The 13436-nt window shown below is 35.6% G+C and overlaps 1 protein-coding gene across 1 annotated transcript in view; it reads left to right on the top strand.

Moving 5' to 3' along the window:
• The first annotated feature begins 1955 nt into the window (after positions 1-1955).
• Positions 1956-13436, top strand: part of LOC127868066 (uncharacterized) — a 32143-nt gene continuing 20662 nt past the window's right edge. Inside the window, exons 1-6 of the mRNA XM_052409654.1 lie at positions 1956-2030; positions 2599-2683; positions 5545-5687; positions 5863-5957; positions 6263-6465; positions 6818-6984. Coding sequence (XP_052265614.1) covers positions 2028-2030; positions 2599-2683; positions 5545-5687; positions 5863-5957; positions 6263-6465; positions 6818-6984 — 696 coding nt within the window. The 5' untranslated portion in view covers positions 1956-2027. The remainder of the gene's footprint in view (positions 2031-2598; positions 2684-5544; positions 5688-5862; positions 5958-6262; positions 6466-6817; positions 6985-13436) is intronic.

The raw sequence follows: 13436 nt of genomic DNA, 5'->3' as shown, positions 1-13436 counted from the left end.
TTACGTATTATAACGCATATTTTTGCAGAATAATTGCTTAAAGGGGCCTTTTCACGTTTTGGTAAATTGACCATATTAAACAAATGTGTTTCGATAATTTTAGTTGTAGTTATGATATTTGTGAGGAAACAGTAACGGTAATACTGAACATTTACCATGCTCTAAAATATCCATTATATGCATCTTTTGACGACTTAAAAAACCTGAAAAGGCCCCTTTAAATAAGTTACAATAGACTGAAAGACCAAATAGAAGCGCCTTAAGGTCCCGGTCCCTTTGCTCGAATTCCAGTTAAGGCAAAGACTTTTTTGCATTTCTCCTTAATATTGCCTTTGTGTTTGTTTAATACCGAACGTAAATCGTTTGTTAATAACTGCATTAAAGATCATTTAATATCTGCAAAACTCTTTAAACAAGTACTTAAAGTGTAACACGGGAATTATATTGAAGAAACCAGTAATTTCAGTGATCTTTACCACTGAATGTCATAAATTTACAATAAAACACTAATACATATATACATTACTTGTATATTTATAAACCTTAAAACGATTATATTACATGCATTTTATATGAATATTTAATAATATAGCTAAGCAATGTCTGACTCATAAGTGAAATAAATAGTTAAACATTTAACTTTTAAACAACTATCAAAGATGTCGATAGAATACAATTTACTAATAACATATGTCTTACTTTCTTTCTTTTTTTCTCGTCGCGTACCGCGAATATAGCCGGACTATTTTTTAAAATTCGATAGGAGTTATCCCAACCTTGCATTCATTATACTCATGAGCGAGTTCACCTTCGGCGTCAACGTATGCTTTTGTTCTTTCCTTTTTTTTCTTTTTTTTAACCTATTTATTTAAGCTCGATTGCGCAACAAGCCTAAGTTATATGAAACGCTCTCGAGTCCGTGTCCTTGGTATCTATCGGGGGAGATCTAAAGAACGCTCCCACAGTGGGGATCGAACCCGTGACCTCCCGATCGCTAGGCGGACACCATATCCACTACGCCACGGCGATCTGTTCTTTCCTTAATTATTTCTCTCTTAATTTAAGCGTTCATGCAGCATTGTTAAACAAAACATTTCAAACACATAAACCGCGCTCTGGAAAAAATGGCCTTAACTTTATGTGAGTCAAGGGTCGTCCAAAATTAGCCATGCATTAAGCCCGGTTTTCACCGAGGGCGGCTCATACCGCTAAAAAGTGAGACGCGTTCTGAGAAAACGGGGCTTAATGCATGTGCGTAAAGTGTCGTCACAGATAAGCCTGTGCAGTTTGCACAGGCTTATCAAGGACGACACTTTCCGCTTTTATCGTATTTTTCATTTAAAGGAAGTCTCTTCTACACAAAAATCCAGTTAAGGCGGAATGTGTCGTCCCTGATTAGCCTGTGCGGACTGCACAGGCTAATCTGGGACGACACTTTACGCACATGCATTATGCCCAGTTTTCTCAGAACGCGACTCACATCATAACCATATCTAACCAAGCTCACTTAATGACAGTTTATAAAAACAAAACAAATAAAAACAAATATATTACACACCAACACGCAATTGTAGTGTTTAAACATTCTTTTAAGTCGGGTGTCTAAACTATAGTATTTTATGTCTTACTAGTGTTACTGCAATTGTCCTTCATTAACCGTCTTCAAATTAAAAACAACAACAACAAAAATGTTGTTAAACTTATAGACTTATCGTTTGTGTTCCATGTGTGCCTTTAATAGAGCTCACGAACGCGAATTAAAAAACGCGTACTTTCCCTGTGTAAATTGATGTCGTCAATAATTATTGACATAAATACATAAAGGGTTAAATTGAATACACCAATACACCCCATAGTGTCATGCACGATAAATTATTATAGATCACACATTCATCGTATATATGAAAAGGCTCAATGGGTTAAGTTCATGTCGAAAAAATATTTTTAAAATATCACAACATTTGTGTGCGGACTCAGCATTGCTTGTCTGACGCAAGTTTGGTAAGCAAAGTTCGTCAGCAGGGGAAATGGTATGTACGCTTATAGCAAAGTTACATTTGTTTGACTGTTTCGTTATAATTTATATGTTGTATATTTGTTTTGTTTTTTAAATGCGTATGAATTTGATCGCTATTTATATTTTTTTTAATGCCATCGTCATCATTTAGTTAATAATAATAATAATAATAATAATAATAATAATAATAATAATAATTATTATTATTATTATTATTATTATTATTATTATTATTATTGTTGTTATTATTATTATTTTTATCATCATCATCATTATCATCATCATCATCATCATCATCATCATCATCATCATCATCATCATCATCATCATCATCATTATTATTATTATTATTAGTATTATTATTATTATTATAATTATTATTGTAAATAATAATATAAATATTATTATGATTATATTTATTATTATATTTATTATTATTATTATTATTATTATTATAATTATTATTATTATTATTATTATTATTATTATTTGTATTATTATTATTATTATTACTACTTTAAAAAATGCACTGATGCGTTTAAGTACATGCCTGGCCGTAAGCTGACTGTTGATTCTTCCAGGCCACAGTACCATGGTTACTGTTTGCGTGCTTGATCCTTGCCTCAACGTGCAACGCGTCGAAAAGGACACAGGACCACATCCAGGGTAGATTTTTATATAAGTTTATCAGGTTTAGCTTTAGCTATTAACTTGCGTTCTTCGAGTATATGGTATAAATGTCGCACACAGTACTATATAGTGATTGTCATATACGTAAAAAAACGGTATAGACAATTTGTGTTAAGTGACACGATATTTTTCAAGTGTTTGTTGTTTTGTAGTGTTCACGTGTATTTTTATGATCAAAAGCGTGATATCTGTCAGCAGTATATAAACTTATGGACAGCGGGTTTTAAAATTATCAATACTGTTATATACATGTAATATTTTCCTTTTATAAAGCGTAGTTTATGTTCCTGCGTAAAGTAGAGCGATTATATTACGCCTCCGTTTCATTTAAATGCCCTTTTCGTGTCTCCTTTGAAATTTCAAAAGCGCCTTTTAATAATGTAATTAAATTATACAAAGTTATACACCTTTATACAGAGTTGTGTGTATGGGGGTCGAGGTATACTCATTTTAGCTTGTATGTCGTTACACTGCGGGTTTTTGTCCTCGTCATACCGTTCAAAGCCTTTTAATGACTTACTGCAGACTTCAAACTTACACAATTACACTTTTTATTTTACGCCAACTCGTCATTTAGATTGGATCATTCAAACACGCGACATGTCTTTTATTTCCATACGAATCCAACACGATTGCAAATTGAATCTCAATTTATTAGAAATGAATAGATTTTGTTCTGCATTGATCGGTGTGTGAACTGTATTTACATAAATAATGCATAAACGCAGCCGGCTTTTCATGCCTTAACCCTTTACATGCTGGGAAATTTGTCGTCTGCTAAAATGTCGCCTGCTGAATTTCTAAAATAAGCATTTTCTTCGATTTTTTTCAAAGAATACTATCAGAATAGCAAACAGTTTGGATCCTGATGAGAAGCCACGTTCTGTGGCGTCTCATCTGGATCCAAACTGTTTGCAAAGGCATTCAAAATTCGGTTCCAGCACTTAAAGAGTTACATAGAATGTCGCTATGCGGAGTACAAAGCCCAGGGATAATAAATATTGGTCCATTACAGCAAAACTTGATCTTGAAGTTAACTCTTCTAATGCACTATTTGTACATAATATTAAAACGTGTAAACGCATTTCGATAGATAGCACTAATCAACACCAGTTTTACTGCACTCGAGCGTTCCAAGGTTCACATGGACATCAATTTACTGGGAGCTAATTTTATTCTTGAAGTTCAGTTTTGTAACCGCGTTCATTTGTGCAGTTACTAGACCCATGAGTTTGACATTTGGCACATTTTCAAACGAACGATGATACCTCGTGACAGTGCTGTAATTACAGATTTGCATGTCACATACACGTGTCATACGGATGCAGGATCAACGGGGTTCACATGGGGATTACACACGGGCTGGACAGAATCTAAACACTTTATTGTTGCAAATATCTAAACAAAAATTCAATACATTTGCAAAAATCTTTAGTGCATACACAAGTTTTTCTTGCTGTTAGTGTCGTTATTTTAAGAATTAAGAATACAGTCGATTGGTGTATAGCGGATTTTAGTGAGTAACGGATAGCTCTAAAGTTTTTTGCAAAATACTTTTATTTATGTTAAGATATATAGTTTTCTATTAATTGAATACAAAAAGCCTATCATTGTTAAGTCGATTCATGTTTTTGTTGATGTGTGTCAATGTTTACAACTGCTTCTTTTTTCGAAAGCAAAACAAGGTCACGTTATGTACGCACCGTTTTTGTGACGACAGGAAAAGTGCAGACGAATGGTTTCTTGAATTTTGCAGATTATGTTTGGTAAACATAATGTTCATTGATGGAATATTTTAGTATTATGCGTCCTTTACAAAAGTAAGAATGCTCAGAAACTAAATTGATGCGTACCATATAAAATTAGCATGAAAGCTGCAACTCGCGATTTAGTGAATAACGGACATGTGGTGACCCATATTCAGGAATGTGGGGATTGTCTCAAAATAAATATAACCTCAATTGAAGTTGTCCAATACACATGTGGTAGGCGTGTGGCTATGATATTAATAAGTAAAAACATCATTTTTTATAAACAAATAATCAAATTATAACGAAAAATCGATTTCTCTGAAAACATATTTTCCGCTATCAAATCTATATATAGATTCAACTCAAAATGACCCGAATATAGGGTGCATCGCTTTGAACAGCAATTACTTCATCAATTGTGTAGCGATTTCCATGAATTTGGTCTTATTAAACGCAAAAATCAATTTCCTTTCTGGAAATGTACATATATTGCAATTATGTTTTTACAAATGCTGTGTCAGATTTTAAGAAATAACACGATACACATGTAATCCGATAAATCTTAATTAATTATTAATAATTAATAAACATTGTCATTGACATCGAGCGCCTATGCCGTTAACGTTTATTTGTGAACCCCACACAGTCACGTGATCCTTCACCCTGATATTGTATTATTAAAACTCTCATAGATATATGTTTGAAGTCAGTTTTCTTTGTATGCCCATTTTCCCAATTAGTAATAACCCATTTGCCCAATAACTAGTACTCAAACTTGTATCATTGATTAAGGATTGTTATAAGAAATTCGATGCACTAAAATAGCAACGTCACCGCACGATTCACAGTATAGTCTTCAATAAAACATGTAACAATTTTTTTGTTTCTTTGTTAACTAAAATAACTTACACTCCTTATCATCCAGCTTGTGTCCTTCTAAGAATGCTTCGAAAATTAAGATTTGAGCATATATTAACAATATAACATTTGAGAATAAAAGAAAAATCCAACATAATTAATTCAAAATAATTTTAAATGAAGAACGCTAAGATCTTCGTTCTTAATGTTATCCAAAATGCATTCCAGACTTACTTGCCGACAATGCAAAACTTAAAGCAGCATTGTCGTCCATGCAGAAAAGTTTCAGCGAACTTTCTCGCCAAGTGATGATGCAGCAAACGTTTGTGGAAGAACGCATCCGGTCTGACGGAAGTTCCGGTGTAAAACAGGTAAGAAATACCATATAACTCATGTCTTAAGTTAAACATTTTTCTCACAAAAACTACTTCGTTAGGAGTACAATTGTTTACGTAGAACAGTTCTAACATAAATTGATAAATTGATAGAAAAATCAACAAAATCAAACGGTCGCCGCTGTTTATATGTTGATATATACCCACCCAGGTCCGGCACGAGTCGAACGGAGACCGGATCTACTTCACTCCTGACCAGACCTCCTTTAGCGCCGCGGGCATCCATGACCACTCCGACTATACAAGGTTGGCAACAATAGTTGTTCTTATGTTAGGGAATGGACCCTTTTTAGCTTTAGAAGAATATAAAGTAAATTCTCCCAAGCTATTAGTGTCAGTCAAACTAGAAACACACACATACACGCACACGCAAACACACACGCACGTACGCACGTGCACACTCGAGCAAACACATTCAACAGCAACAGCAACAAAACAACATACAAAACTGTATCATCAACAAAAATAAAGAAATATAAACCAGTTACCCTTCAACCAAATTTATTTGATATAAGGTCCAAGCTGTATTTCAAAACGAGATCATGTTTCAGACTCATAGGAATGGGTGAGTTGAACGCTGTGATAAACGGCGTTGAGTTCCGTACACGTCATAACGACTACCGTCTGGCAATGCCGGCATCACATCCGGCGTTCAACGCTCAGGTGGACATTCCGCATCCGGAGGTACCGCCCAGCGTTCTGAGCAAACCCACCGTTGCGGAGCAGGTCAAAGAAATGAAGCTTTGGTTTAAAGGTAAGTTTTCAAAGGCAGTACTTTTATCACATATTCATCTATTAGCCCCCCTCCCCCACCCGAGAAATAACAAGAGAAACAAAATAAGTGAAATATAGAAAATATTTATTTGCTACAGATTAAACGTTTGTAATATTGTGCCACTTAAATACTTTCAATCTGATGCTCGTAATAGCTCATTTTTGACAACAAGAATGTTTCTCATATGGAAGTATCAGCGGCATAATTTGCCCATGATTTAAACAGCTCCTGTTCTTTCTATTCTTTTCACCATATTAACTTTCCTGATATTTGTTACATATCAATACAATGATGTTTAAATTATAAACAATGAAATACACGTTAATCTCAGCGTTCAAGGACCAGGACCATTCTGTGCGAGACTACCGGAAGTACTTCCAACCGGTGTTGTGTTACCTGGAAGGATTCTGGTCTGTAGACACAGAAACGGTTCAAGAGCCATTCCCCAGTGAGCGCCACTTCATCGACGCAAAAACATACGCCGACCTTCATGAAAAGGTAGGACAAATTTGCCGTATCCGCAAAATTCGGTTGGTTGAGCGCCTGGTTGACATTCCGAGATTCATGACATCGAGGGTTGCTTATATTTTTCGGTAGTCAAAATAACATAAAAACGAATGTCAGCGTGTATAAAAGGTAGCGTAGCCGTAGGGGCGATTGTCCATGGAAACAAATGTCCGGATACTGTTAATACGAGCGCCACTAGCTCAGATGACATACTAACATAAAAACGAATGTCAGCGTGTATAAAAGGTAGCGTAGCCGTAGGGGCGATTGTCCATGGAAACAAATGTCCGGATACTGTTAATACGAGCGCCACTAGCTCAGATGACATACCTAGTTCTAATCAGTACGATCACATGAGACGCGTTCTGAGAAATCTGGGTTTAATGCATGTGCTTAAAGTGTCGTCCCAGATTAGCCTGTGCAGTCCGCACAGGCTAATCAGGGACGACACTTTCCGCTTTAATGGTATTTTTCGTTTAAAGGAAGTCTCTTCTACACGAAAATCCAGTTAAGGCGGAAAGTGTCGTCCCTGATTAGCTTGTGCGGACTGCACAGGCTAATCTCGAACGACACTTAACGCACATGCATTAAACCCAGTGTTTCTACGGCTTTTCTTTGATGCCTATGACAAAAGTAATTGGCAATAAGCGTATGCACTGAGTATATGTAAACCCAATACTTTGGCCGAACATTACCAGATAAAATGTGAGTAGCAAAGCTATTGCATGCAAGGCCGTTTAGCCAAATGATTGACGCTACTGTTTTCAATAATCAGCCGGCTGAACGTATCGATGCATATAGTGTCTTTACGATAAGAATTTGGCGTCCGCACACGCTAATCAAGAACGTGGAAAGCGTCGTCCCTGATTAGCCTGTGCGACTTGCACAGAGTTATGTGAAACTTTACGCAAAATGCATTGATCTCGTTTTCCAGAGTGCAATTCGTATTTATTTGAGACTGGAGATTTGCGCTATCGTACGGGCCTTGCTCTGTGAAAAGGGGGTTAAATGCATGTGCATAAAATTAGCATGTAAAGTCCGCATAGACTAATCAGGAACGACACTTTCCGCTTGTATGACATGTTTCGTTTAAATGAAGTCTCTGCTTAGCAAAAATACAATTTGGGTGGAAAGTGTCGTCCCTGATTAGCCTGTGCGGACTGCACAGGCTAATCTGGGACGACACTTAACGCACATGCGTTTTGTCCAGTTTTCTCAGATTTGAGAAATTGCGCTATCATATACTAGAAATATATGTATAAAATATGCAATACATTTAAATTAAATGAGTTCATTTTCTGGCCTACCCATTTTCCTTTTCAATGAAATTTCTGTTCGTTATAAATATGAGTAAAGAATATATATGCGGTTAACCAAAAACAATATTTTGAGTGTAAACTCGATTTTTCAAACAGGGTGCTGGTCTCCGATTAACTCATTTTGAGCTTATTAAAAAGATACAAAACGTACAAACCTTTTTTCTCCTTGTAATGTTAATTTTTTGCTATGAAGCGGTTTCAACAATATTTAATCTTTTACCACACGCATATATTTTGATATGAGTTTGTATTCCCATTTGGCTGATTCACCATATTTCGTACCCGGTTATCATAATTGTCATCTGGAATATGGTTGTACATAAAATACATTTGTTTTATTTCTTATGGTCTTCAAAGGTAAAGGGGCAACGATGCTTAAAGATGAACTCCGATTAAATACATTTCAAAACATGATTTAACCAGTTTTTTGTTATTTTAGCACAATTATAAGTAATTATGATGTTAAAAATAATCGTTAATGTAAATCGGTTAATGTCCAGACAGTTGTGGCGAATAACGACGCCAATATTGATCTATATATCAGCAATTTAATACTTCTTTTTTAATGATTGTGTACAAATTTTCAAAAACAGTTGGTCTAAAACATTATTAATTTGATAGTCGCGCTGATTCTCATTCTATAAGTTGTTAAGTATTTAATAACATTTTTTTTACATGCGTGTGCAGTAACTTTACCAACGTCAGGCAAGTATTTAAAAAACAAAAATGAACACGAAAAGACGTTTATGTTTTATATTCCATAAAATTTTATGACAAACATAAATTATTTATCATCTGACCATTTAGAATAAAAACAAACACATTTGTTTAGGTGTCATGACAAGCAGGGTATTTTATTTCTTTTAAACACGCACTAACAGTGGTTCCAAAAATGCCATAAAGTATGAATGGCAAATAAGTGTCATTATACACAGAACTGAGAAAAATGCAGTATAACAAGTATACTCGTTAATGTCCGGAGCCAATACTCCTTTCTACCTTAAGTTATCCTTCTGCTCTCATGAAACTCACTGAAACACATAATGCATACTATAAACAAGACAGAGCATTTATAAATAAAACGATTTTAATCATGTCAACGCTCTACCCTGCTTGTATGTCGAATGACCAAACCTACAAATCTGTGCACGAGGAAATCTTGATTTCCGCACGATTGAACATGCACCACCTTCAAAACCTATATAACCAGTTTATTTCATCACACAACGATAATAAATACATTAATATACAAAAACATCTTCACTATACTCAATGAAAATTATACATTGTATGTGTGATGGATCTCGATGGTCACATAAATGCTACTTTATTCTTTTATCTCGTTCTTTTCACTTGTGCCGACCATAGCAACCCGGTATCTAATTATTGGCGTCGCACTGAAGTGTGGCGACTCGTATGTAATACGTTTTTTTTTCGCTTATGGGAGGAGAAGTTATTTTACGGATCAATGTATATACTTTTGTTGTCAGAATATCTTGCATAGTGGTGATTTTTAGAGTAAATTAGTGTAAATAAATACTGCATTTGTGCCTATTACATTTACTACAACATTTATTGCCAATAATGCAAAGCTAATTCTTTTAATTAATAACTGATCACAGGGACTGGGCAATAATAAAAAATCACAGGGACTGGGCAAATACGCGAACCGGTGAAATGTTCTGGTTTTGTATAAAAACAAAACATAATCAAAATATATTGTGTGGTTTTTCTACCAATAGCGTAGACTTTTGCTGTTCGAGTTTTGGTTAACGCTTATTTTCTTCAATTTTACATGACGACAGCGATTACATGGTTTATTGCTTTATTGATAACCGTTATACTACAGTCACTTATTAATATCATAGTTAGAAGGTGATTTTTCAAGCGGCTCCGTAGTGTAGCGGTTACTCGCTCGCTTCACATGTGAGAGGCCCAAGGTTCGAGCCCCAGTAGAATCAAATTATTTTATTTGTGTTCTATGTTAACTTTTTGTTTTGATGTAGACATTTTAGTTTAAATAAATATGCTGTTTTATTGTAACCATTTTTTTGTTTTTATTATGCCCATGAAATATATATGTGTGAGAGGGTGGGGGATTCGTAAACACATTAAAACTTTCACAGTGTTTTCATATCAATGAGTAATCACCCCTATCGTAAATGAGCAACGTAAGAATAGGTTCAGAATCATCTCCCCTTGAAGTTGAGAAAAATATGAAATTACGCTTACAAGATGAAGCAGAATTTTTAAAACCTACACAGTTCTGTTCCATTAATGAAAACTGCACACGGATGCCAGTAAAAAAGGGAAACCAATGTAAATAAAATGAACTATGAAATATTTGCGGGTTACAACACAAAATCATAGATAATGGTTATTTGGGGGTTATAACACAATATCGTAGATAATGGTTATTTGGGGGTTATAACACAAAATCATAGATAATGGTTATACCAGTATCTTTTTCTATTTTGTTTAAAATAATCGGCCAATATATTAATATTTACAGTAGAAATAAAATCGTTCCATGTAACTTCATTGAGTGCCTTTTGTACTGAAATTCCCGACGCCCTTTGATGCTTTGTGCCTTTTACACTGAAATTTCCGACGCCCTTTGATGCTTTGCATCAATACTTAAGATACTTATGCTATGTAACGCCGCTCAAATGTGCCACCGCATGGATATATATCTCTCTTCTGTATCTCTATCTTTTATTATAGAGACGTGCCTAAGTCCATGGTTATTACAGTAACCCACCGTAGCAAAGTTTTATAACGGGGATATGAATAACTTTTTTCTGACTTTTCGGTAAAAAATATGTTTTCTTTGAAATGCTTTTATATTACACGTCTTACCCAATATGTTTTTGATAACTTAACTTTGAAGTAAATTTTCTTTGGATAGAACCATGTTTTAACATAATTAACATAGCATATAGGCCACAGCATTTCAAATAAAATTCTTGTTAAATTGCGGCCTTGAACCAGTGATCCAATGAGTGTGAAGTCAGCATGTTACCACTAGACCACAAATGCCAATTAATAAACAAGACCCGGACAAGGGTATTTCAGTTCTAAAACTTCCGCGAACCATTTGACACATGTTCTGTCTTACAAAGATATTTTTAATGGTCATTATTTTTAACATGTTACACATGTCTCAAAAGCGACCAAAACTTGATCGAAAAATATAAACACACGCTATAAACAAGGCATGAAGTTATATAACGCCGAAGAATGTTCGCTACGTATAGCGGTTCTCTTCTCACATCTCTCTCTATATTACATCTAATATTCATCACCTCCTTTCTCTCCATCACCTTTTAACTCGCATTCACCCCCTTTCTATTTATCATCTTCCTTCCCCAACCTCTACACTCTTTCTCACCTCTCCTCTTCATCAACTCTCTCCTTTCCCCGAAATCTCTCTTCTTTATCACCTTTCTCCTCTCTCTTTCTCTTCTCACCTCGTCCCCAACTTTCTCTCACCTCTCTACCTCTTCTATCCGCTTCTTCATTTCTATCCCTCTACTTCACTTGCTCTAATCTCTCTTCTCCATAACCTCTCTTCTCTCCTCTTCCTCACCTCTCCATTACCTCTTTCCCCTTTCTCTCCTCTTTCTCACCTCTCCATCACCTCTCTTCCTCTTCTCTCCTCTTCCTCACCACTCCATCACCTCTCCTCCTCTTATCTCCTCTACCTTACCTCTCCATCACCTCTCTTCCTCTTCTCTCCTCTTCTTCACCTCTCAATCACCTCTCTCCCTCTTCTCTCCTCTTCATCACCTCTCTTCCTCACCTTTCCATCTTCTCTCCTCCTCCTCACTTCTCTTCCTAACCTTTCTCTCTATCTCCTCTTTCTGATCTCTCTTCCTAACCTTTCCCGCTTCTCTCTTTTCTAACCGTCCATGCTCGTCTCCATCACATCACTCGTTTGCTTCAACGCCTCTGTCCTCTCCCTAAACTTACTCTCTTCCTCTCCTCTTTTCTATCCAACACATCTCTCCTACGCCACACCCTTCTCTTTCTTTCCACACATCTTTCATCGTTAACACATCTATGTTATCTTATAGGACCTTGATATTTTTCCTTTGTCATAGCATAAGCATCGACTCATATTCCCTTTTTTTTCAAACACGTTGTAGCGCCGTTAAATGTCTCATCGTCGTTTTATGTCGCAGGCTACGAGATTTGTCGCAACGTTGACGATAAATGTCGCAAGGAACGATACATTACGCAAATCCAACTGACGATATATGTCGCCACTTTAACGATAAATGTATCAACAACACCAACTGCCGATATGTCGCAACATTAACGATAAATGTCGCACACCTTTGTAAGTAATGTAAAAAATGACCAGATGGAGTAAAATGACTAAAACTTTAAGGTTAGATCTAGATTACCCGACGAGGTTCCACCAAAATGGTCAGTTTTTAGTTAGTATTGTCCGAAATGGTCAGTTGTGGTCATTATTTCACAAAAATGTCAGTTGCGGTCAGTATTGTCTGAAATGGTCAGTTGTGTTAAATATTGACCCAATCAAATCTTTTAATTCTTGGCTCAAGTAGCCAGTTGTTGATTTCCCTGTTCTCGATGGACTTCTGTAATCAAGATTTGCCAAGGTTGTATGTAAGATGTGATAAAACTGTAACATTGTTACAATAACATCAAATATGAAACAATTGTATTGAATAGTGTATGTTTGTTACATGACTGTAGTACATGTATCATTTTTAGCTCATCTATTTTTTGAAAAAAAGCTATTGTCATCACCTGAGCGTCGGCATCTGCGTCTACGTCGACGTCCGGTTAAGTTTTGTATTTAGGTCCACTTTTCTTATAAAGTATCAAAGCTATTGCATTCAAACTTTGTGCACTTACTTACTATCATGCGGGGACTGGGCATTCAAAGTAAGATAACTCTGGCTGGCATTTTGATATAATTATGTGCCCTTTTTATACTTAAAAAATTGAAAATTGTGTTAAGTTTTCTGTTTAGGTCCACTTCATTCCTAAAGTATCAAAGCTTTTGCTTTCATACTTGCAACACTTACTAACTATCATAAGGGGACCGTGCAGGCAAAGTTATGTAACTCTGACTGGCATTTTGACAGAATT

Source organism: Dreissena polymorpha, chromosome 2, assembly GCF_020536995.1.
Source record: "Dreissena polymorpha isolate Duluth1 chromosome 2, UMN_Dpol_1.0, whole genome shotgun sequence".
In the NCBI taxonomy this organism is placed as follows: Eukaryota; Metazoa; Mollusca; class Bivalvia; order Myida; family Dreissenidae; genus Dreissena; species Dreissena polymorpha.
Note: the sequence above shows the minus strand (reverse complement) of the source record. Positions and strands in the feature narration are given on the sequence as shown.